The sequence below is a fragment of the Camelina sativa genome, chromosome 20 (genome assembly GCF_030686135.1).
Source record: "Camelina sativa cultivar CO46 ecotype springtype chromosome 20, ASM3068613v1".
NCBI lineage: Eukaryota > Viridiplantae > Streptophyta > Magnoliopsida > Brassicales > Brassicaceae > Camelina > Camelina sativa.
The window spans coordinates 10,353,674-10,375,959 of record NC_141899.1 but is presented as its reverse complement, the minus strand read 5'-3'; the positions used below and the strand labels follow the sequence as shown (position 1 = coordinate 10,375,959).

At 38.6% G+C, this 22,286-nt stretch overlaps 6 protein-coding genes and 1 pseudogene across 10 annotated transcripts; 5 read left to right on the top strand and 2 right to left on the bottom strand.

Annotated features, from left to right (window-relative positions):
- Positions 1-203: 203 nt before the first annotated feature.
- Positions 204-1,590, top strand: LOC109131166 (uncharacterized; annotated as a pseudogene).
- A 160-nt stretch (positions 1,591-1,750) lies between these two features.
- On the top strand, positions 1,751-2,709 carry LOC147918675 (uncharacterized). The gene is made up of 2 exons (XM_087503634.1): positions 1,751-1,853; positions 1,936-2,709. Exons 1-2 carry the CDS (start codon positions 1,751-1,753, stop codon positions 2,580-2,582), a joined length of 750 nt encoding a protein of 249 aa, XP_087359760.1. The 3' UTR covers positions 2,583-2,709.
- Positions 2,710-3,693: 984 nt separating this feature from the next.
- On the bottom strand, positions 3,694-4,697 carry LOC147918674 (uncharacterized). The gene is made up of 3 exons (XM_087503535.1): positions 4,615-4,697; positions 4,057-4,522; positions 3,694-3,973 (listed from the first exon to the last, which is right to left on the bottom strand). Exons 1-3 carry the CDS (start codon positions 4,675-4,677, stop codon positions 3,813-3,815), a joined length of 690 nt encoding a protein of 229 aa, XP_087359661.1. The 5' UTR covers positions 4,678-4,697; the 3' UTR covers positions 3,694-3,812.
- A 152-nt stretch (positions 4,698-4,849) lies between these two features.
- LOC147918673 (uncharacterized) lies at positions 4,850-7,137 on the bottom strand. The gene is made up of 6 exons (XM_087503633.1): positions 6,253-7,137; positions 5,844-6,173; positions 5,665-5,769; positions 5,513-5,575; positions 5,296-5,427; positions 4,850-5,209 (listed from the first exon to the last, which is right to left on the bottom strand). Exons 1-6 carry the CDS (start codon positions 7,135-7,137, stop codon positions 4,850-4,852), a joined length of 1,875 nt encoding a protein of 624 aa, XP_087359759.1.
- A 1,042-nt stretch (positions 7,138-8,179) lies between these two features.
- On the top strand, positions 8,180-13,055 carry LOC104770418 (putative anion transporter 6, chloroplastic). Its single transcript, XM_010494842.3, has 15 exons — positions 8,180-8,717; positions 8,992-9,137; positions 9,240-9,339; positions 9,547-9,599; positions 9,942-10,016; positions 10,152-10,232; positions 10,416-10,462; positions 10,884-10,951; positions 11,269-11,384; positions 11,717-11,753; positions 11,870-11,965; positions 12,180-12,321; positions 12,444-12,496; positions 12,579-12,665; positions 12,748-13,055. The coding sequence occupies exons 1-15, from the start codon at positions 8,340-8,342 to the stop codon at positions 12,850-12,852; spliced, it is 1,584 nt and encodes a 527-aa protein (XP_010493144.2). The 5' UTR covers positions 8,180-8,339; the 3' UTR covers positions 12,853-13,055.
- A 918-nt stretch (positions 13,056-13,973) lies between these two features.
- LOC104770417 (uncharacterized) lies at positions 13,974-14,917 on the top strand. The gene has a single exon (XM_010494840.3). The coding sequence runs from the start codon at positions 14,104-14,106 to the stop codon at positions 14,632-14,634; it is 531 nt and encodes a 176-aa protein (XP_010493142.1). The 5' UTR covers positions 13,974-14,103; the 3' UTR covers positions 14,635-14,917.
- Positions 14,918-17,721: 2,804 nt separating this feature from the next.
- Positions 17,722-22,145, top strand: LOC104770416 (protein PHOX3). 5 transcript variants are annotated; one of them, XM_087504871.1, is made up of 6 exons: positions 17,733-17,839; positions 17,933-18,027; positions 18,122-18,522; positions 19,298-21,310; positions 21,392-21,603; positions 21,876-22,145. In XM_087504871.1, coding segments are annotated over exons 3-5 (2,175 nt in total). In that variant the 5' UTR covers positions 17,733-17,839; positions 17,933-18,027; positions 18,122-18,521; the 3' UTR covers positions 21,553-21,603; positions 21,876-22,145. The 5 variants fall into 5 exon arrangements, with proteins under 5 accessions (XP_087360994.1, XP_087360996.1, XP_087360997.1 ...); XM_087504868.1 differs by having other exon boundaries at positions 17,722-17,839; positions 18,122-21,310; XM_087504870.1 differs by having other exon boundaries at positions 17,722-17,839; positions 18,122-21,310; positions 21,392-21,748.
- Positions 22,146-22,286: the final 141 nt, after the last annotated feature.

Below are 22,286 nucleotides of genomic sequence, written 5' to 3'. Positions count from 1 at the left end.
GCTGCGCTATGTCTCTGCTAATGATGATGAAGATTCTGAATCAGACTCAGATGATATTGACTGGCATGAATTTGCATTAGACTACTCAACGCCAAAACCGAAACAACAATCAGAAAACCAAACAAACGTTGCGAAGGAGGATATCATCATGGCCTCGGTGCAGCCGACAGCGCAGTCAGGCATCGTTATCAAAGAAGGCGGTGGTAGCAGTCGGAAGAAGCCTACTAGCAGTTGTGCACGTGATAAAGGAAAAGCTGTTGCGGATGCTGATGGAGAGGAAACTTCTTCGGACAGTGATGACAATGACTTCCAGATTGTCCCCTTTTCGCAACCTGATAATCCAATGCTAGTTGAGTGTAGCCAAGCTCGGCCTCGCCACAATGATCCTGTCACCGAAGGTGAGCCAAATAGACCCCCCTCTGACGCAACTTCTACTGGGAGCACAGAAGGCATAGGTGTTGAAGTGGAAGTTAACTCTGTTACAATGTGGGGACGAGTGGAGGAAGCCTTACATTCCATGCTATCAGATATGACTGACGATCCGGCGTTGTTCTGCCGTGATGCACCACCGGTATTCAATGATGGAAAAGGTGAAGGTAATTCATACTAACAGAGTACAAGAAACATATAGTAGGTATTGTAAAATCAATATTATGGAACATATGGAAACTAACACTCTGTCGCGCTCGTACTGCTGTAGGTGTCGACACAGCTATATCAGACATACAGTACGAAGGGGACAAGTTGTTTGTTGGGCGTGTTTTCAAATCAAAGTCAGATTGCAAGATAAAGATTGCCATACATGCTATCAATCGGAAGTTCCATTTCAGGACAAGCCGGTCAACACCAAAATTCATGGTGCTCAAATGTATATCGAAGTCATGTCCGTGGCGTGTTTATGCAGCTAAGATTGATTCTTCTGATCATTTCCAAGTACGCCAAGCAACTCAAAAACATACCTGCACGGTTGATGAGAGGAGGAGCTACCATCGACTGGCAACCACACAAGTTATTGGAGAGATAATGCAGAGCCATTTCGTGGGCGTGAGGCGTGGTCCAAACGCGGCTGCAATCCGCAAAATTCTACTTGACGAGTACCATATCAACATATCTTACTGGAAAGCTTGGCGTGCAAGGGAGGTGGCAATGGAGCTGTCAATGGGTTCAATGGCTGGTAGCTATGCCCTTATGCCCACATATATTGGATTACTACAGCAAACAAATCCCGGGTCTGTCTGTTTCACTGAGCATGTCGACGAGCCTGATGGGGCAATGCGATTTAAATACTAATTCATCGCATATGCAGCATGCGTTAAAGGGTATCAATACATGAGGAAAGTTGTGGTGGTTGATGGAACTTCCATGAAGGCTCGATATGGTGGTTGCCTCCTTACCGCAAGTTGTCAAGATGGCAATTTCCAAATTTTTCCGCTTGCTTTCGCGGTAGTTGATAGCGAGAACGATGATTCTTGGGAGTGGTTTTTCAGGAGCCTTTCTACATTCGTACACGACACCACCGACTTAGTTTTCATTTCAGATCGACACAACAGCATATATACTGGGTTGCGGAAGGTAATTGTTAAGAATTAACGTCTGTTCTTTTGTAACATATAGTTTTTAAAACACCTCTGCTGAAATACTAATCACTATACCATTTTAGGTATACACTGAGGCGCACCACTCAGCCTGTACGGTGCATCTTTGGCGCAATGTGCGCCATCTATACAAGCCCCAGTTGCTGGCTGGTCTAATGTCTTCGGCAGCTAGAGCATTTGTCATTGAAGATTTCAACAAAAAATTCTTGGAAATTCAACGAGTTAACCCTGGTTGTGCAGCTTATCTAGTGGACATTGGTAAGCACTTGGTCAACTCTGTTTCCATCTAACTTACTCTGTATTCAATTAACAGAGATAAGTCATGAATATATTTTTACAGGGTTCACACACTGGACCAGGGTTCATTCGCAAGGGAAGAGGTACAATATCATAGACAGTAACATTGCAGAGTCATGGAACCAAGTACTTAAAGAGGCCAGAGAATATCCCCTCATTTGTATGTTAGAATACATCAGGACGACAGTGATGGAATGGTTTGCTATACGCCGAGCTAGGTCTGCACGTTCCGCTTCAGTAATAGCTTCAAAGTGTCGTGAAATTGTTGAGGAGAACTTCGAAAGTGCCATGTCTATGGCGGTTCGGCCTATTAGTGACTTTGAGTTCCAAGTCCAGATAAGGAGTGGAGAATGCTTCACTGTTAAATTGGTTGAAGGGACATGCTCATGCAACGAGTTTCAGTGTTTGAGCATACCTTGTCCGCATGTCATAGCAGCCGCAACGCGTTTAGGTGTGTCTATAGATACATTCGTTGACACAGCTTACTTTGAGGAGACTATCCGCCACTCATACGAAGAGAAGATATATCCAATTCCGTCTGTTGGTGGTCATACTACGGCGGATGCTGCATCTGGAACCAGGGGTGATCTTAACCCACCACGTTCCCGCCGTCCACCAGGTAGACCCAAAAAAATCAGGATCTTGTCTAGAGGAGAGTTCAAGGTTTGTTTTATTAGTGTGAAAACGTAGTTGTACTTATCCCTTGCTGTGTTCCATTAATGCTAGACAATCTCTATTTATGTTACGTTAATGCAGCGTCCGCGCCCTAAATCAACAAGGAGATGTTCCCGTTTTTGCCGCACAGGGCACAACAAGGCATCTTGCAAAAACGCCATATAAGTAGTTATCTACAGCAATGGGGTACGTAGTATGTGCGGAGCGATGGTCTTTTGGATGTGTTCATAAATAATGGAAGCAACCAGTGCAATGATGTATATAGTATCGGTGACAGGGGCAATTTTTGACTCAAAATAATTTGGTATATCCAAGGATGGTGTATACCACTTTATTTTGAAGTATAAGCACCTCTACTTCTGTTCATATATTTGTATCTGGTTGCTAAATCGTCTATGGTGTATATAGTGTTGTAATGCTCACTGGCACAATGGTTTGTTTTTTGTGTAATATTAATAAAATACCCTGCTTGGCTATGTAATTAGTAACTCGAGTTCTCTTCTATGGCACTTCACGAACATATCAAGGGCCTAATCGATAAAATAGAACGTATCATAATATATTAAGTTCACATAGAAAATATCCTACCATACTCTAAAACCCTGGGAAGGTGCTTCGCCTCCCATGACAGCATGTGTTGTCATTGTTGCAATTTCCACTATCTACTCCGGCTCAGGTTTATTAATGCAGCTCTGTCAGGATATAACAGTCATGACACGACTTCTAAATGTTTCTCCAAACATTGGCGACCCGGTTATCCACGTAAGCCGTGGTCACTGCAAACAGGAAGTGTTTGACAACCTATGGGAAAGTGGCTTTATCCTGACAGAGATAAGGCACTATACCCTACAAGACTCAACATTCAGAACCCTAACCTCAGACTCGGTTTAGGTCCCTCCGAAGAAGCTTTTAGTGCCAACATCCATGCATCCGTTGACTACGGTTTACCAAAAAACGGCACTATACCCTACAAGACCCAACATTCAGAACCCCAACCTTTGCTTTGTTTAATGAAAATTGGAAGAAGAGTTCAGTTTGATTAAATGGTAGCTCTAAAAGAATAGTAAATAGACTAGGGAAATAGAATAGTATAATCTCAAATGTAGAAATAATAATTTAGCCTCCATCCAATCTCAGTAGATATAGCTTAAGAATTTCAAGAGAGAAAGAAAGAAAATACAAGTCCTCTGCATTTTGGTGCAGAAATCTGATAACATCACAACGATAGCCTAACCGCTTCAACGCCTATATTGGATTGGTAGCAGCCGAGAATGTAGCAAACGCACCAAGAGCATACTGCTTCGCCGCTATTTGTACTTTCTCCTCATCAAGTTTCCTATAATAAGTTGCTAAGGACGATACCGCGTGAAGCTCGAGAAGAATTAGCGACGCAACTCCGACATAGGCTACGAGACAAAGGATTGGTCAGGTCGTCAAACATGTAGATGACCATATAATGTTAAACACAACTTGCACAGAAATTGCTTACCCCGATTTGAACAGCGGAATGGTATACTAGGCCGCAGGATGGATAGAGGATCAAGCCCTCGAGTAGATGACCCTCCATTATCAACATATTTTCTTATTAGATATGGAAGCATAACGGCAACGTGTTCTACATATTTATTAATTTGCTGATCCGTCAAACAAGATTTGTTGCAGTCTAGAACCATAACCTGCCATGTCGTCAAATCAATAACAAGAGCAATCCAGTGTTGTCGCTCGATCTGCATGGGGCTGTATAGAATATCAACTTCACTAAACCAGTTAGGTCGCATTCGAAATGGCAACGCCGTTAAATCAGAGAATGGGAAAGTGGCTTTATCCGGCGCTCTTCCAAAACGGTTATATTGACGGTATAGCATGGACAGAAACGAGGCTGGTATGAAATCAAACCGCTGGTTAGGACTGGCATCACGACGAGCTTGGATAAACTTAACCAGCATATCTGCCCCCTGTTTTGAATACAATGTACATGGTTAGCCAAGTTGGTGAGAAGACAGAATCACTAATACAAGAGGGTTGTTGCAAAGTATAAATAGCTCACCAACTCATCTAGGAATGTCGTCGCTGTATATATGCTTAGAAACTCAGTATTATCCACAACCATGCCACACGACAGCTGATATGATCTGCCAATAGGTATTCAGCAGCAAATCACCATGTTAAATCAGTTGCTCAAATTTATGCAGAAATAGTAAGGATGAGTCATCACTTACCTGGCCCTTTCCATTTCACGGAGGAAAACCTCGACCAGTTTGTCATCTGGAGTGGAGAAAGCATCAAACCCCCCCCCCCACAAACCTCAAGGGGACCACGGTACTCGCGGTAACTGTCGACTCAACTTTCTCTGACTGCATCGAAAACCTGGACCTTTTCCTATGGTTACCATCTTTGGCATTTTGTTGACTACAAGCTTTGTTACCAATATAGTCACTCAATGTGGAAGAATCAGGTGCAACTTGTTCCTTGCGTATTAAGCGGATGCTCATACGAGTAGGTGTTGCTCTCTTTTGAGTCACCCGTTTGGTCCGCCTACTGGATCTTCTCTGCGAGACTCTACCCTCATCCTGGGTCAAATCAACGATGTCTGAAGCAATTTCTACATCAACCTCATTACCTTGCAGACTGGGGGACGGTTCCTAAAACAAAGTAAATAGTGTATTTGAAACTGTTAAGCTGTATAGATTCGCATAGTATATGTAAATTAATAGGATACAAGTTATACCGTAGCATTATTCAAAGTTTCTTCCGCCACAAGTTGTGTAAGTCCTATAGAGAAAGTGGGGGGGTCAACATCAGCCATGATGTTGACATCTCCATTGGACTCCCTGGACTGGGCTTCACTCTCGTTAGGTTCCTAAAGGTAGTGAAACGTATCCTAGTTATTCGGGCCTCAACATGTAAATAACAGAGCAGTAAGGAACAGCAAACAAGAAACAAACCTGGCCGGACGGATGCGTGTCTTCCGCCTGGCTGCTTCTACCACCAATTGGTTCGGTTGATTCCTGTACAATCACAAAGTTAATGACATGCATATCGATTGGTAAGTATGATACATTCGATCTTCCATATACATCCGTGCATCCGTCCTTACCTTCGCCTCACCGCACTCAGCCCACTCCACATTACCAACGGGAGGGTTATCCTCCTTATATGCTTTCAACATTGAACCCACCTTTTTTCGAAACTTTGAAGTTCCCTGACAAAATAATTCATCAGTTCCAGGTCACGTTTCCTCTGTATTAGATTAAAGCATTCCTCACACGCTTCTACTGCATGTTTGATCAAAGTAGGCACGTCAACATTCTGAGAACTGGTAGATCCTAGTCCGACACTAGCCCTGCTTCCTTCGGCTTGGGTTGGTGTTCTCTGGGTGCAACCGTTATCACATTCTTCGTCATCGTCTACCAAAGGAGCGTGTGGTCCGTCATCATGGATGGAAGCAACATCCACTCCACCACTCCAGCTGTTGTGTTCAAAAGGGTACTCGTCTAAGACCATCTCGACAAGATGTGTTACGTTTTCGTCTTCCTCCTCGTCTGTGAAAACGAGTTCCTTGTCTACCGAATCTAAATGGCCAGCCAACAAAGAACACACACACGCCTAGAAATAACGGCTGAGAAGTTAGCTTAGTAAATAGTAAGATTAAGCAGTATGAAAACAGGGTCACTCTTCATCTTACCTGGCCTGTTTGGTCCACCACACGCGCAGTTTGAACATTAATAGTCAAACTTCGCTTCACAATACGCTGGACTATACCTTCTACTGCAGTGTTTGGGTCGTGCACATCGTCTCCGAAAGCAGGCCCTTGAATGATGGCTGGACAACAAGCAACTGTAACCAGAACCAACGCATGCGAAAACCCTTGTATTGCACATGTATCCTGTGCAAGTTGCTTTACAGTTCTGGCTTTTGCACTCTTAACCGTCTTAAGAAAGGAATCACGTCCCCAAGGATATTTTAAAAACGCTTCTGTATCCGCAACCAGCTCTACATGTTCTGGACTAATGTTTGTATTTCCACATGTGGGGCATAAAATGCCATCCACTAGAACCAATAACGCAAGTCGGAACCTGGTGTCAGCATCTCTGTATTTTTTCCCCAGTAATAGTTTCTGTAATATCCAGGTAACTGTTGGTTTCGGTTCACTACCAAACAACGATTTCCACATTGCAGAGGCTGTACCGCAACCTCTCTTTACAGCTTTACCCTTCCGCTTGTCCAACTTGAATCCAACTTTTCCACAGTTTAGGCCAGTCACGACGGCAAAATCTTGCAGAGCATACCTAATTGGTTTTCTCGCAAACACCCACCACAACTCGTACTTTCTATCCGTGACCAGTTGGCGTGACAGGATGTAATGTACAAACATCACCGAGAAAGTGTGGTTCCCCATTAACATCAAATGCCCAAACTGTGAATTTGCCAACTTCTCCAAATGGTCCTCATCAAGTGCCTTTTTGATGTTTTCTATCCATCGTAAATTGAAATAATTGTTGACCCTGTTTCTGCCAGACGGCTCACCCCCGGTCAAGAACAGGCGGTGTGGTAATCGACTTTCATCCATCTCCAGATACCTCTGCAACTCACCAACATTCTGAAATTAGTTATCTTCTAATTTGAGTCAACAAATAGTATGGACAATACGTGTATTGGGACCAAGGTGGCACTGAATGTATCTATCGACACCTCATGGTAACTGCAACTAAATTATGTAAGTGACTACCAAACAAGGAGTTTGTTTAGTTTAAAACCAAACTGTATCCACTTTCAACACATCTAATATTTCCGTTTTCGTTAACCCCTAAACGCCGGATCTAGTGACGGCGGCTGCTCCTAGTTCATCTACACGTCTAATCATAACTAGCGAGATTTGTGATTCACCCAACTAACATAGACACAGACTTACTCGGAATTGTTCACCGGGAGGGAATTTGACTGGGTACGCGATATTCCGATTATTGCCTCGAGATTGTCGATTTCTCCTGCAAATTCCTTGGGTAAAGCTGGCGTCTTCAACCCTCTTAATTTGCAGATATAGGAGGATCTACTACGCAGCAGTCGGAAGATTAAAACATGGACAAAGAGAGGAAGAAAAAAGGGAGAATCGCCTATCAGATATTTTTTTAGTCCAAATGAATCGAGTTTTCGGAGTGAGCGGGATATCAAAGGTCTACTCTAACCATCAACTCTTTGCCTTCTGAACGATAGGCAACTGTTGGGCATGCAACGAGAGTAAGAGGGGAAATATTATACAAAATACAGAGTATATTAACTCCTTATGGTTAGAGTAGTCACCCAATTAATTATAGTTTTTTTTATGTTATTTCTGCCAATTCCCCAAAACAAAACAATCTTGAAATTTCCACGTTTTTAAATTTAAACTAAACAAAATTAAGAACATTCAAAATTCTGAAAACAAAACTCACACCACAAAATTTTTAATTATCTAATTTACATATATTCATTTTTATTGTATGTATTTGTATTTTATATTATTATTCAAACCGGTCCACATAAACATTTTCTAATCACTAATTTAATCTCACCGTATATTTTGAAAAAAAAAAAAAAAAAAAAAAAGAGTATTACAAGAGAATCACGCAAAGTAAAGCTTTCGATACAGAAGCAGTGAGCCACACAAGCTTCTTCTTCTGCTCCACCGTGTCCTCCTCTCTCCCTCTTCTTCTTCTTCTCTTCAGAATCTTTTCTTCATTCTCCATTTTGCTTCTTCTCCTTCTCTCTCTCTCTCTCTCTCTGACACCAACAATGGCGAGACTTACCTTGAGACCACACAATCACCTCTTCTCCTCCTCCTCCTCTCCTATCCACGCACATAATCAACCTTTCCTCTCCCTCTACACCATCTTCCCCCGCCATCACCACCACCACAATCTTATCAAATCAAGGGTTAAGTGCTCCGCCAGTGGTACCGAACGAGTCAGAGAGAGCAAGAAGCTTCCTCCTAAGAATCCTATCGAAGACCCTAAACCTCAGCTTACGATTCCGAGCTCCGATTCCGAAGTTCTCAGTACCGAAACTGAAACGGGTTCTGAACAGAATTGGCCTCCATGGAAAAACGTACCTCAGAGATATAAGCTCATCGGCGCTACTTCCCTCGCCTTTGTTATCTGCAATATGGACAAGGTTTCTCCTTTTTTCAATTGTAACAAATTTCATTTCTTTCTCTTATGGGCAATTCTGGTATGGCTTTAGGTTAGCTTACATGAGATAATATGATCAGGGTATTGTCAATTTGGACTTCAGTTTAGTAAAGGCGTTAGCTTTTTCTTGTAGTTGTTCAGGATCCTTTTCTTTTTTTAGGTGATATATGTGGTATTGATATGAACAGATGATAGATGATGACTGTGAGGACCATATCATTTGACTAAAGTATATTGTGTTGGTGAGAATTTTGCAGGTGAACTTGAGTATTGCTATAATACCAATGTCGCATCAGTTTGGATGGAGCTCATCTGTGGCCGGTCTGGTCCAGTCATCTTTCTTTTGGGGTTATGCCTTGAGCCAGTTGCCTGGAGGCTGGCTTTCCAAGATTTTTGGCGGCAGGTTTGTTTTCCTTTTATCAGGCTCTTCCAAGTTTTGGAATAAGGACTCATTTTGTCTGATCCTCTGATGTGTCCTTCTTTTTTTTTTCTTATCCGAATGCAGAAAAGTGCTTGAGATTGGTGTATTTACATGGTCCTTTGCTACAGCTCTTGTTCCACTGCTTGCTGGATTCATGCCTGGTTTAATCTTTTCTCGAATTTTGGTAAGCCTGTTCACATGTTTATCGCATCACATTACTTATTAAGTCAATCACTCTGATTTTTAGAGGCATTCTTTTGTTACTAATTCCGTAGTTCTTCAAACTTGTAATGAATTGAATACACTCTTAAACTCTTTCCTTCCCCTTCCCCCCACCCTGCTCTAGCCTTACAATATGTCTTTGTCTTAACACAGAGATTTGTAACTCCAGGTGGGAATAGGAGAAGGTGTATCCCCATCAGCTGCGACAGACCTTATCGCCAGGCATGTATTAATCTGGAGAAAATTTTAAGAGTGATCATAGTTACTTAAATATAGATGATGTGTGTTTAACTGCTTATGCAGCGTTCTCTTTTTTCAAAAAAATTAGTCCAGGATCTAAATATGAGAAAAACCCATATGTTTCCATGGTTGTTCATTCAACGCCCATGGGATGTTAGTATTCAGGAACTGACGTTTTTACGTACGGAAACTCATTCTTTACTATTGCTGAAATTACGTGTACATGCATTTAGTCCCTTTATACTTAAAGTTATGGCTGGACGCGTGATAGCTTTTCGCCCCCTTTTTCATATCCTGATTGTGCCATTCAATTGCTGAGTACAGGACGATACCTGTTAAGGAGCGCTCAAGGGCGGTAGGCTTTGTTTTTGGAGGACTGAGTTTGGGAAGTGTTTTGGGGTATAATTTTAATGTGATACTTAAAGTCTTAAACTATATGACTTATAAAGTATGTGTTTTATTTGGTTAATACTCTAACCAAGACGAATGCTCAGTTTTGAGACTTGCAAGGACCTAACGTTATTATCCCTGCAGGCTTCTCTTGGCTCCTCCCATTATCGAAACCTTCAATTGGGAATCTGTCTTTTACTTGTTTGGTGTCCTTGGTGTTGCCTGGTAAGTCTAATCGATTGCTGACTACACACTTTCACAACATTGTTGTTCTGACTATTCTTATACATCAAATGAGAATAGATTGATGGCTGACTTTATCTGTTTCATCTTCGTACCATGATGCCAGCATGGCGGCATGCCATTTTAGTATATATGTGTTCTCATTTTTTCCCCTATATGTTGAAGGTTCGTCGGGTTTCAGTTTCTTAATAAAGAAGAAGTTTCATATGAAGGTGGTTTCTCCTTCCTTTTTCCTTATTCAAACTTAATTTCATCTTGAAACAGGGAGCTTAGATGTATCATAGTTGTATTTATTACACATTTACTTACTGTGTCGTTTTGTCCAAGATTATATTGTGAAATTCATCCCAAAGTCGTTTCTTTTTTTTCTATATGTGAAACAGAAGAGTAACAAATGAGAATTACTTGTAAATCCTTCTCTAACCAACTATTTAGTTCATATCATCTCGAACTGAAGCATATACTATATTCGGAGTGAAGCAATTCTATGAATGTAGACGTAGTCAAATCATCTTTTGTTGTCTGTTTATTTTCCGGCTATTATAATTATTAGTTAATACTTCTCTCAGTTAATGGTTTAGATCATAGATATTTAAACACCAATGAAAATCAAGATTTCCCTTTGTTTGATAGGTAATGAGATCTCTACTTCGCATAAATCAGAAAACACTACACACGAAGAGATGGGGAACTCATTGAAGGTTAGTCTTCTAATGTTATGCCTATGTATGGCTTTGTCTTTATTTCATTTCTAATTGATGAGGTTGAATTTAACGATAGTTCACTTTGTCAAGCCTACTGTTTCTACTGTAAATACGTAGTTGCAATATATATAATAGGAGAATTGCATAACCCTCTAGCGAAGGTGGAGTAGGATTGTATTCCAGTTGCATTCACTTGGTTCAAAACCATGTCCCTAAAATGGTGCCAAAATGGCCTCCAAAAAATGGTTTTAAAACCCCAAAACCTTATAGTTTGCTCTACGTCGATGGTTCATTTTTTGGGTGACTTACTACAGGAGATTCCATGGAAGTCGTTTTTCCAAAGCTCAGCTGTTTGGGCGATGATATACACTCACTTTTGTGGAAGTTGGGGTCACTACACCTGTTTATCTTGGCTACCTACTTATTTCAGGTAATTGCGTGTTCCTGTTCACCATGTTAGATTTTACTGGGCAATGCTGTAGCTGCCCAATTTGTTGAAAGTCTGCAGCTTGAAATTTTAAGATTTTTAACTTAATTTGTACATGATGTGTTCTTCTTTCAAGACCTAATTGATGCTTAATGTATTTTGTGGCTTCATGGCTCATATTTTCTGATACAAATTCTCCGGGCCTATGATTTAGATTAAACTACGTTTAAATTGTTCTCTAAAAGAAACAGTTATGGCTATAGCAGTATTCTTTCTCTTTGTTCTGTATCTTTGTTGATGAAGAGAGTAATTCTGATTATACTTCCGGTATGCAGTGAGGCACTGGATCTAAATTTGACAGAAGCTGCTTGGGTACGTATAAAACTGTCTTTTATATTCTGTTTTCCCTGGATTATTGAAAAATCAGTTCAGCTTGCATTTTGCAAAGGTATAACATTATGAAATTTATATGTGGGTATGAAGATCAGGTTTCCATCCTTCCTCCACTAGCTTCGATTGTCGTGACAAGTCTCGCTTCACAATTTGCTGACTACTTAATTACTAATGGAGTTGAGACTACCACGGTATTAAATCACATCTCTTCTCTTTGTATGTACCTACCCCTTGTAACAAACCAAAAGGGTCTTAGCATGAAGGCTCTTGTAGATCTATTATTTTATACGCACTTATCGAAGTGTTCTTGATTCCTTTTTCTCATTTTGCACCAATGGTTACCCAGTTATCTAGATCAACCTGTCGTCACTTTGATATGTAAACTCCTTGGGAATTACCATGTAGGTCCGCAAGATTTGTCAAACGATTGCGTTTGTGTCACCAGCGATCTGCATGACACTTTCATCTGTGGACATTGGATTGCCACCGTGGGAAATTGTAGGAATCTTGACAGCAGGCTTGGCCCTATCAAGTTTTGCTTTATCAGGTAACTGGAGATATCTATTTTTCTATCCTCGTCAAGAATCTTCAAGTAACATTATGTAAAGAAGATGCACGTATAAGAGTTTATTGTACCGGAATGACAAGCACCATGGTTTTTTTTTACAGGACTTTATTGTACTCATCAGGATATCTCACCCGAATATGCAAGCATACTTCTGGTATAATAGTTCTCATAAATAAACCATATGAGCCTTGCTTGATGCCAGTGAGTGATCTTTTTTTCTATTATAATTATTTTAGGGTCTTACCAACACAGTGGGGGCAGTACCTGGAATTGTAGGAGTGGCCTTAACTGGTTTTCTCCTGGACTCGACCCATTCTTGGACTGTAAGTTGCGGCTAACCTTACCTTGATTGACGTTCAGTAATCTTGATTACTTAGTAACTCAGCGTTTCTGATTATCGCGTAGATGTCTCTATTCGTGCCATCAATATTCTTCTATGTAACGGGGACTGTTGTATGGTTGGCATTTGCTAGCAGTGAGCCTCAGACGTTCACTAAGGAAGACTCATAGGTTTTGTTTTTCTTTCTTTCTTTTTTGAGAAAAGAAAAAGACATGTAGACTTTTATTATTGTATAGGTAAAAGGAATGGTAAATTTTGGCAAAAACGAAAAGAGCAGTGGTAATTTTGTTCACTGCCTTATCCTAGTTGTTGCATAGTTGCAAATGAATTGAAACCCAAATTGTTGTTAATGGTAAAGCTTCAAGCTTGTGCATCTGTCTCTGACACCTTCTCTGTGGGTTATTTTTTAGCTTCGGTAAATATATATACTGACTAGTGACTACTGAGAAGGCATTTCGGTTTAAGTTCGGTTTGGTTTAGTTTTGGTTAAATTGTGTCCCGGTTCCATCAGTTGTCACTATCATAGTATATATTTAACGATAAAATGGTGAATCGTTAACATCATCAATCAATGAAGTAACATCGTATAGGAGGATCTTGTATCAGATACTAGCAGATTACAGTATCAGAAATAACTGTGGATAATATTAGCGAATAACGAAATCGAATGTAATTGTGGATAATATTAGCTTTTTCTTGTGGTATGGCTTTGTAAGCTTATGAATCATATTTATCTAAACGATTAGAGATAAATAAAAGTTTAGTTTATCTAAAAATATATTGGAGATAAAGAATATGCTATTAAAAAAAAAACATCTACCAAAATATTCAGAACATAATTTTTTCTTGGGTTAGTTAAAAAACATAAATTTTACAGGTTGATTACATTTTCGAAACTGATAGCCAATTCTGCAGTATATAAACACATTTATCATAATTATAATTATGAATTAAATATATATATATATATACATTTATTATAAATAATAACTTAAACATCTGTCTATATACACACATTAATTAAAAGATTCCACCATGCATGAATGAATATTCAAACTTATTAAAAGGTAACTGTAAATGTAAATGTAAATGTAAAAGGTACATTAAAGTATATTATTTATTGACTCTGGTTTTAATTCTAGTTAGGAAAAAAAGTTAATACTAATAATAAAGGAGACATTAAATGACAGTATTGACCCTGGTCACGATTTTGCAACCGCCAGAGATCTCTACGTATATAGGATTAGATAGACCGACCCCATAAATAGATATGATGCGAATCATACGGGACTCTCTCTATCCTTAATCCTCTTCTTCGTCCAATACATTAATTCCTTACATTTAACTCCAAAAACAAACCAAATCCAAAACGCTTCTCTCGCTCTCGCTCTCTCATCGATCTCTTACTGCACACAGTAATAATGGCGGCTACTGGAAGATCAAGCCGATCAGTTCTTCGTCCTCTCTCTTCTTCCCAGAGATTTCACAATCATCGTCAACGATCTCCTTCTCCTTGCAACAATCTCAACCTCCGTTTAAAGTTTTCTTCTTCTTCCGGTAACATCCCCAACAAACCCTCCTCCTCCGTCGTCGCTCTTTCTTCTAACAACCATCATCAGAAGAGAAAGTGTTTGTGCTCTCCTACGACGCACCCTGGTTCGTTCCGGTGCGCTTTTCACCGCCGGTTAGAACACGAGAGATCCAAAACCCTAGCTTCTTCGAACCGCGGTGATGATACGGTGAGGGTTAGTGTTGGGTTGAATCTGAGGAAGCTGGCGTTGATTAATTCGCTTGCCAAGATTGGTAGTGTTGAGGCGGAGAGATTTAGGAGATGTTTAGCGGCGAATCTTGTTAAACCGCCGTCTTTTCATGACATTCGCCGTCCTGAGTTCCGTCCACGTCTCAGCCGTTTCTTCGAATTGCATAAAGATCAAGATTTGACAAGGAGCTAGGTTTTCTTCAATTTTCCTTTTATTTTCTTGCGTGCGAAGGAAATATTTTTTTTTAGGGTTTTCTTTGGGCGCAGTGTATTGATGAACTATTTTTGTGTAGATAATTAGGACTTGATTTTAGTGTCGCAAGTGTACATGCTCGAATTCTTCCTTAATTTTTTCTTTGGAATTTTTCCTTATGCAATTGGTGTAATTAGGAGTTTAGGAATTATGGATGATCTTCTTACTATCTAAAGCAAATTAGCTGAATCTATTAGCTTTTTACTAAGCATGTTTTCTTGTAGTCAAACTCGACTTTTTGGGTACTGAGACTATATTTTATTAAGTTTTCTATCATAAGATTTTTCCATTATTGAGGATGATGCAAATTTTGTGTGTGTTTTTGATAAATTTGTGGCCAGTTAAGTATGATGCATGTCTTCTGTGTTTTTGATAAATTTGTGGCCAAATTTGTAATGGCCTCGGATTTTATATGCAAAATTGTGACGAATTGTTTGAAGTACTGATTGAAAATGAAGTATTAAATGAGTACTTCAAACAAAATGAGTACTAGAAACAATGAAAAAAAATATGATTATGTGTACTTATTTTCATTGTTTGAATTACTCACTTTTTTATTTTTGATTGTTTGAAGTACTCATTTTTTAAATTAAAAAATAAGTATTTTCAATAAAAACTTCACACGATCAAAATTTATTTTCATTTTAACAATTAAAAAAAAAGTATGATTATCTGTCGTAGCGAGGCCTACATAGACACTAGACACAAGGGTTTCTGTCTGCAAACTTTTTTTTAGAGCTATACTTTTATGTTTTTTCTAGAAAAAACAATATATTCTCAACAAAGCTAATCTTAAAAAAAATATATAGAAGTGTTGGATATTATTACACATTTTAGTTCAATTAAATTTGTAACTCTTCAACAATCACTAACCATTAGAAAAATATAAATAAAGACTATCAATCCAACATATTAAATAGAACACATGAAAAGTAGTAAAAAAGAAAAGAAAAAAATAGAACACATAAATTCTTGGTTTGAAGCGTTTTCTAACATCAATTCATCATCATAATTCATACAACTTTTTTTTTTTCTCATAAGTGTTTCGCTTTTATTTTAAACCACAAAAGGGAACCAAGCCTACAACGTTTGTTCAGAAAGAAAAGTGAGGCCCAACATTAGCCCATCAGATTAACAGCTAAGGTAAAAAATGTCTAACATTGGACTCTATCCAAATACACGTGTCGACGTGAGATACAACATCATAATTCATACAACAACAACACAATTAATAAAAGATTCGCTGTAAAAAATGATTCGACACGTGTACACAAAGTGTGATGTGATTCGATACTCCTTCTTCTTCGTCATACCTTTCCCAATTTATTAAATTTAATAAGATACAAATACTGTTATGTAAATACTCATGATTTTATACTAAAATGGGGTTGTATAGGCTGAAACGAGTCGTCGTGGCTTTACGACAAAGCAAATTAGCTGAATCTATATTAGCTTTTACTAAGCATGTTTTCTTGTAGTCAAACTAGACTTTTTTGGGTATGTGCGACTATAGTTTATGAAGTTTCTATTTCTTCGTTATCATAATATATGAGTTCTTTTGAATGTGTTTTTCCATTATTGAGGCTGGATGATGCAAATTTTGTTCCACATTCTCCTTTACACGAGATAAGATACTGAGAATCGATGGTAAAGCCAAATTTTGATAAAGATTATAACTAAATTTGAATATTTTCTTGCAAGTGGAAGTGAGTTGAGAATAGATAGGGAACGAGCTGAGATTGAGCCTACCTCATTAAACAAGTAATTTTGATGTCTTGTGTGTTTTTGACAAATTCGCGGCCAAATTTGCAATGGCGTCGGAGTTTATATGCAAAACTGTGACGAATTAGTGGTAGCACATTACTTTTTTTGCTATATAGCACATAGGCCATAGTGTGACGGTAAAAATATTGGTGATATATATATGTGACAACAAATCAATTTATATGTGGAGATCACCACCAACTTGCAAATGACAATTGAAACACAACTTGCCTACCCATATATAGTGGTGAATCAAGATCCTTAAACGTGTGTCTACCAACGTTGTAATCTAAATTAAAACTACACTGTTAGAACTAAGTTGTTTTTATGAGCTTTGCGTTTCCCATCTTAGTTTTCATCATCATCGTCATTTTCATTCGAATAAACTCACTTAGACTCCAGCAAATCGATCGATTTGAATCTCTCTAGTTTTGGGATTGGAACCCCGTTTCCCATGACTTTTTTTTTTTTTTGTTAATTTATTCACCAACTTGCATGGTTGGACCATGCTTTCATCTAGTATAAGATTATGTTGCAAAAAAATATTAAAGTGACTACTTCAAGCAATGAAAAAGTATGATGTCAAAAAAAAAACAATACTCCCTCTGTCTCACAAAGATTGATGTTTTAGGATATTTTTTTTGTTCCACAAAGATTGATGTTTTGTAGATTTCAAGAAGTAATCATTGAAAACATTTAAGATCTTGAATTGTTATTGGTTTAAAATTAAATAATATTCCTTTAATCAAAGAAAAATATATATTTAAATTCAGTAATCATTGTTTTCTTAAACTGTGTAAAAGTTTAAAACTTCAATCTTGGTGAGACAGAGGCAGTATATGAAAAGTATAAATTGAATACAAATTCTTGATATTCTCAAAACATACGAGTCCGATCAAGAACCTAAGCTAATCTTAAAAAAACACATATGGAAGTGTTGGATATTATATTACACATTTTATTTCAAATAAATTTGTAACAAGATGGTCTCTTCGGCAATCACTAACCATTAGAAAAAAAAATTTAAAATAAAGACCATCACAGTAAATAGAACACATGAATTCTTGGTTTAAAGCGTTTTCTAACATCATCATAATTCATACAACAACATTAACGTACACATAAACAATAGTAATAATTAAGTCATCATAAACAAAAACAGAATTAATATACATTCCCCAAGTATTTAATTCGTTGTAAAGTGTAAAGATTCGACACGTGTCAAAAAAGTGGGATTTGATTCGATTTATCTTCTTCTTCGTCATACCTTTCCGAATTTATTACATTTTAATGAAATGGCAATGGGGGTTGTATTAGGCTGAAACGAGTCGTCGTGGCTTTACGACAAAGCTATCTCGTTACAGATGTGCTGAGCCACATGGTCCAATCTTCTTCTTCCTCTTTCATTTTTTTTTTTTTTTTTTTCTTTTTTAACATCGTCTTCTTCATCCTTCCTTCATCTTTTTTTTTCCAGAAAATTTTCAAATCTGTTTCCCGAGAGAACCCGTTTAATCTTCCCACACACAGCTCCAGGGGAAATTGCCGTTTAGGGATCTCGATTCATAAGAGGTAGACACAGGTTTCGTGTTCTGTCCATCTTGTAATCCCTTAGGGCTTTTGTAAATTATATACTCTAATATCGTGTGCACTGTTTTATTACCAGACCTTTGGTTAGTTTCTCTTAGAAGCCCCCGGCATAGAATCGTCTTCTCATGTAGTAGCAAATCCTTGGTGAAAAATTTGGAATCTTTCTCTCGTTGTTTTGCTTCTGGGGGATTTGAAATGGAGAAGCAGAATGGGGAGAAATCTGTAGATGCTGATGAAACAAGCCAAAGTCAATTAGTGGATGATGATGATTCAAAGGTTGAAACTTTTGATTGTGCTTTGAAAGCCATGGAGAAGCATAATGACGAGAAATCTGCAGATGCTGCTGAAACTAGCCAAAGTCAATTACTGGATGATGATGATTCAAAGGTTGGAACTTTTGATTCTGTTTTGAAAGCCATGGATAAGCAGGATGAGGAGAAATCTATAGATGTTGCTGAAACTAGCCAAAGTCAATCAGTGGATGATGATGATTCAAAGGTTGAAGTTTTTGATTGTGTTTCGAAAGCCATGGATAAGCAGAATGAGGAGAAAACTGCAGATGCTGCTGAAACTGCAGAAACTAGCCAAAGTCAATCAGTAGATGATGATTCGAAGGCTGATACTTTTGATTGTATTTCGAAAGCCATGGAGAAGCCGAATAAGGAGAGTTCTACAAACGCTGCTGAAACTAGCCAAAGTCAACCAGTGGATGATGATTCAAAGGTTGAAACTTCTGATTCTGTTTTGAAAGCCATGGAGAAGCAGAATGAGGAGAGTTCTACAAATGCTGCTGAAACTAGCCAAAGTCAATTAGTGGTTGATGATGATTCAAAGATTGATACTTTTGATTGTATTTCGAAAGCCAAGGAGAAGCAGGATGAGGAGAAATGTACAGATGCTGCTGAAACTAGCCAAAGTCAATCAGTGGATGATGATGATTCAAAGGCTGATACTTCTGATTTTGTCTTGCAATCTACGGAGAAGCAGAATGAGGAGCTATCTACAGATGTTGCTGAAACTAGCCAAAGTCAGTCGGTCGATGATGATTTAAAGGTTGAAACTTTTGATTGTGTTTCGAAAGCCATGGAGAATCAGAATGAGGAGAAAACTGCAGATGCTGCTGAAACTAGCCAAAGTCAATCAGTGGATGACGATTCAAAGGTTGGAACTTTTGATTGTGTTTCGAAAGCCATGGAGAAGCAGAATGAGGAGAAAACTGCAGATGCTGCTGGAACTAGCCAAAGTCAATCAGTGGATGATAATGATTCAAAGGTTGATACTTTTGCTTGTCTTTTGAAATCCATGGAGAAGCAGATTGAGGAGAAATCTACAGATGCTGCTGAGACTAGCCATAGTCAGTTAGTGGATGATGGTTCAAAGGTTGAAACTTTTGATTTTGTTTTGAAAGCACAAGGGTTGAAGGAAGCTGGGAACAAGCTGTTTCAGAAGAGAGATTATTATGGTGCAATGTTTAAATATGGTGAAGCAATCAAGATACTTCCTAAGGACCATGTAGAGGTTTCTCATGTTCGGGCTAATATGGCTTCTTGTTATATGCAATTGGAACCGGGCGAGTTTGCCAAAGCCATTCATGAATGTGATTTAGCACTTAGTGTTACTCCTGATTATAGCAAAGCACTGTTGAAGAGGGCTAGATGTTATGAGGCCTTGAATAAGTTGGATTTGGCGTTGAAAGATGTTTGTATGGTTTCGAAGCTGGATCCGAAGAATCCTATGGCATCTGAAATTTCTGACAAGCTTAAGAGAACTTTAGAGGGCAAAGGGTTAACAGTCAAAGATTCCGTGATAGAGTTGCCTCCAGATTATGTTGAACCTGTTGAGGCTTCCCCTGCACTGTGGGCTAAACTTCGCAAGGCACGAGTGAAGAAACCTAAAAAGAGCAATCAAGTGCAAGAGAAGAGCGAGGGTGATAACGTAGAGACAAAGCAGAAGAATAACAACAATCTTGCAGCTGATAAGGGCAAAGAAAAGATTATCGATAAGCAGAATAAAAAGAAAGTAAAAGGGAAACAGCAGTCGGAGAAGAGAAGTGATACGAGCAAGGAACAGGAAAAAGTAATAATTGAGGAGAAACTTTTGGAGATAAGTGGTGAAAATGTAAACATGGCTGTGAAATTCGTATACTCTGATGACATAAGATTGGCTAAAGTGCCTATAAACTGCACTCTTCTTCAACTTAGGGAAGTTGTTCATGAGCGTTTCCCTGGCTTAAGGGCAGTACATATTAAGTACAAGGACCAAGAAGGAGATTTAGTGACAATCACAACAGATGAAGAGCTAAGAATGAGTGAGGTGTCAGCAAGGTCACTGAACACTATGAGATTTTATGTAGTGGAAGTTAGTCCTGAGCAGGATCCCTTTTTTGGAAGATTAGTTGAGATGAAGAAGCTCAAAATATCCGCTGATTCTTTTAAGACCAAGGTAAATGGAAAAGGTGGGTGTAAAGTTGAGGATTGGATGATCGAATTTGCTCGGCTCTTTAAGATCCAGGCCGGCGTTGTTTCTGATACATGCTTGAATCTTCAAGAACTTGGGATGAAACTCAATTCAGAAGCTATGGAGGAGGTTGTAACGTCTGATGCAGCTCAAGGGCCTTTTGACAAAGCAGCTCAGCAATTCCAAGAAGTGGCAGCACGATCATTGTTAAAGTTGGGAAATGTGCACTTGTCAGGGGCACGAAAAAGGTTGAGCCTCCTACGAGGTGTTTCTGGAGAATCTGGCTCTGAACAACTCAAAACTGCTTATGAATGCGTTCAAAGGGAGCACACAAAAGCAAAAGAAAAGTACAAAGAGGCCATGAAAATAAAGTCGGATTTGTTTGAAGTCTTCCTGGCAGTAGGTCTGCAGCAGTTTGAGGAAGCAAGACTTTCATGGTACTATGTGCTTGTCAGTCAACTTGATTTGAAAACATGGCCATATTCAGATGTAGTACAGTTTTATCAATGCGCCGAAAGCAATATCAAAATCTCTATGGAAGTGTTGAAAAATCTGGAAACCAAGCCGGGTAGCTCAACTCAAGATAACCCCGAAAACGAAGCAGGAAGGCTTAAGTTAAAGTCAATGGTAGATGTTTTATTGTGTACTATACTGTACGAGAGATCTATCATGGAGTACAAACTGGACCAACCAATCTGGCGAGAGAGTTTAGAAGCTGCAATGGAGAAATTTGAGTTAGCTGGAACTTGTAGGGACGATGTTGTTGCGATAATAAGTGAAGACTATGTGGCAGGCAATACATTACGAGGTACTACGTGCTCTAGCTCAATACTGAATTTTGAAAAACATAAGACATGATGTTCAATATGATCCTATTTCATTGCTGCAGATCTAAGGTTTCACCTGGAAGAGATATTACATATATTTAATGAGATAGATGAAGCAGAACAATGGAGAAATGGGATCTCTTCAGACCAGTTGGAAGATATATTAAACAGGAGGACTGCAAATATTTTTCATATGTCAAATACAGGAATCCAACGTGGTTAAAGTGGCACACAATGATTTTGGTCATTATGTTGAACAAGCTTCATTTTAAAGGTACATACCATGGTACATATATATAACACTATTGTTAGGTCTGATACAAAGAGTGTTGTTGGCTAGTGTTAGGTCTGACCCTTATGTGCATTGGTTTAAGATCAATGAAATAACTTTGACCAAACTTGCACTGTCATCGTATTCTGTAAGTATTATTTTACTAATTGCAACTGTTATAGGCAGTGCTTTTTTTGTTTGACCTGAAACGAATTGTTCACATTCTGGATGGTACTTGAGTTTTAATTCATCTAACCACATATTTATCTTTGCAGGTTTTGTCTTGTGGTATAGGATTTCAAACTCAGATTTTTGTAGAGAGAAAGAAACATATATAAACGACATATATGTTCTATTTTGTTTGTGTAACATTCATACGGTTGATTTGGCGAGGAGTGAAGCAAAGATATCATGCAGATTCTTCTTCATCTTCTGTCTTAGGGTGAGTTGGGAGTCTTGTGACTATATTCATTGGTTTTGAGTCTTTTGACTCGTATTTCCTTTGGCGTGAGACATTCATACACAACACACCTACTTGAGTTTTACCTTCTTTTTCCTTTTCTTATGACCTCCACAAGATTTTGGTGTGGAGTCAGTCATTCTCTTGTAATTCGTTGTTACATATAAAATGTAATGATGTGTTTGTTGCGATCAATTTGCAATTTGAATATGTTTTGAAAAAAGGC

What these genes read in the sequence shown, in the direction of transcription:
- LOC147918675 (XM_087503634.1), top strand. Translation starts at nt 1,751, where the DNA reads ATGTCTTCGGCAGCTAGAGCATTTGTCATTGAAGATTTCAACAAAAAA. An exon ending in AGCTTATCTAGTGGACATTG is followed by an intron (nt 1,854 to 1,935) that starts GTAAGCACTTGG and finishes ATATTTTTACAG; the next exon opens with GGTTCACACACTGGACCAGG.
- LOC147918674 (XM_087503535.1), bottom strand. Translation starts at nt 4,677, where the DNA reads ATGGTTGTGGATAATACTGAGTTTCTAAGCATATATACAGCGACGACA. An exon ending in CGACATTCCTAGATGAGTTG is followed by an intron (nt 4,523 to 4,614) that starts GTGAGCTATTTA and finishes TATTCAAAACAG; the next exon opens with GGGGCAGATATGCTGGTTAA. An exon ending in ATTCCGCTGTTCAAATCGGG is followed by an intron (nt 3,974 to 4,056) that starts GTAAGCAATTTC and finishes TTTGTCTCGTAG; the next exon opens with CCTATGTCGGAGTTGCGTCG.
- LOC147918673 (XM_087503633.1), bottom strand. Translation starts at nt 7,137, where the DNA reads ATGGATGAAAGTCGATTACCACACCGCCTGTTCTTGACCGGGGGTGAG. An exon ending in CTACTTTGATCAAACATGCA is followed by an intron (nt 5,770 to 5,843) that starts GTAGAAGCGTGT and finishes TTATTTTGTCAG; the next exon opens with GGAACTTCAAAGTTTCGAAA. An exon ending in CTGAGTGCGGTGAGGCGAAG is followed by an intron (nt 5,576 to 5,664) that starts GTAAGGACGGAT and finishes GTGATTGTACAG; the next exon opens with GAATCAACCGAACCAATTGG.
- LOC104770418 (XM_010494842.3), top strand. Translation starts at nt 8,340, where the DNA reads ATGGCGAGACTTACCTTGAGACCACACAATCACCTCTTCTCCTCCTCC. An exon ending in TAATCTTTTCTCGAATTTTG is followed by an intron (nt 9,340 to 9,546) that starts GTAAGCCTGTTC and finishes TTGTAACTCCAG; the next exon opens with GTGGGAATAGGAGAAGGTGT. An exon ending in ATCAAGTTTTGCTTTATCAG is followed by an intron (nt 12,322 to 12,443) that starts GTAACTGGAGAT and finishes TTTTTTTTACAG; the next exon opens with GACTTTATTGTACTCATCAG.
- LOC104770417 (XM_010494840.3), top strand. Translation starts at nt 14,104, where the DNA reads ATGGCGGCTACTGGAAGATCAAGCCGATCAGTTCTTCGTCCTCTCTCT.
- LOC104770416 (XM_087504868.1), top strand. Translation starts at nt 18,241, where the DNA reads ATGGAGAAGCAGAATGGGGAGAAATCTGTAGATGCTGATGAAACAAGC. An exon ending in GGCAGGCAATACATTACGAG is followed by an intron (nt 21,311 to 21,391) that starts GTACTACGTGCT and finishes TCATTGCTGCAG; the next exon opens with ATCTAAGGTTTCACCTGGAA.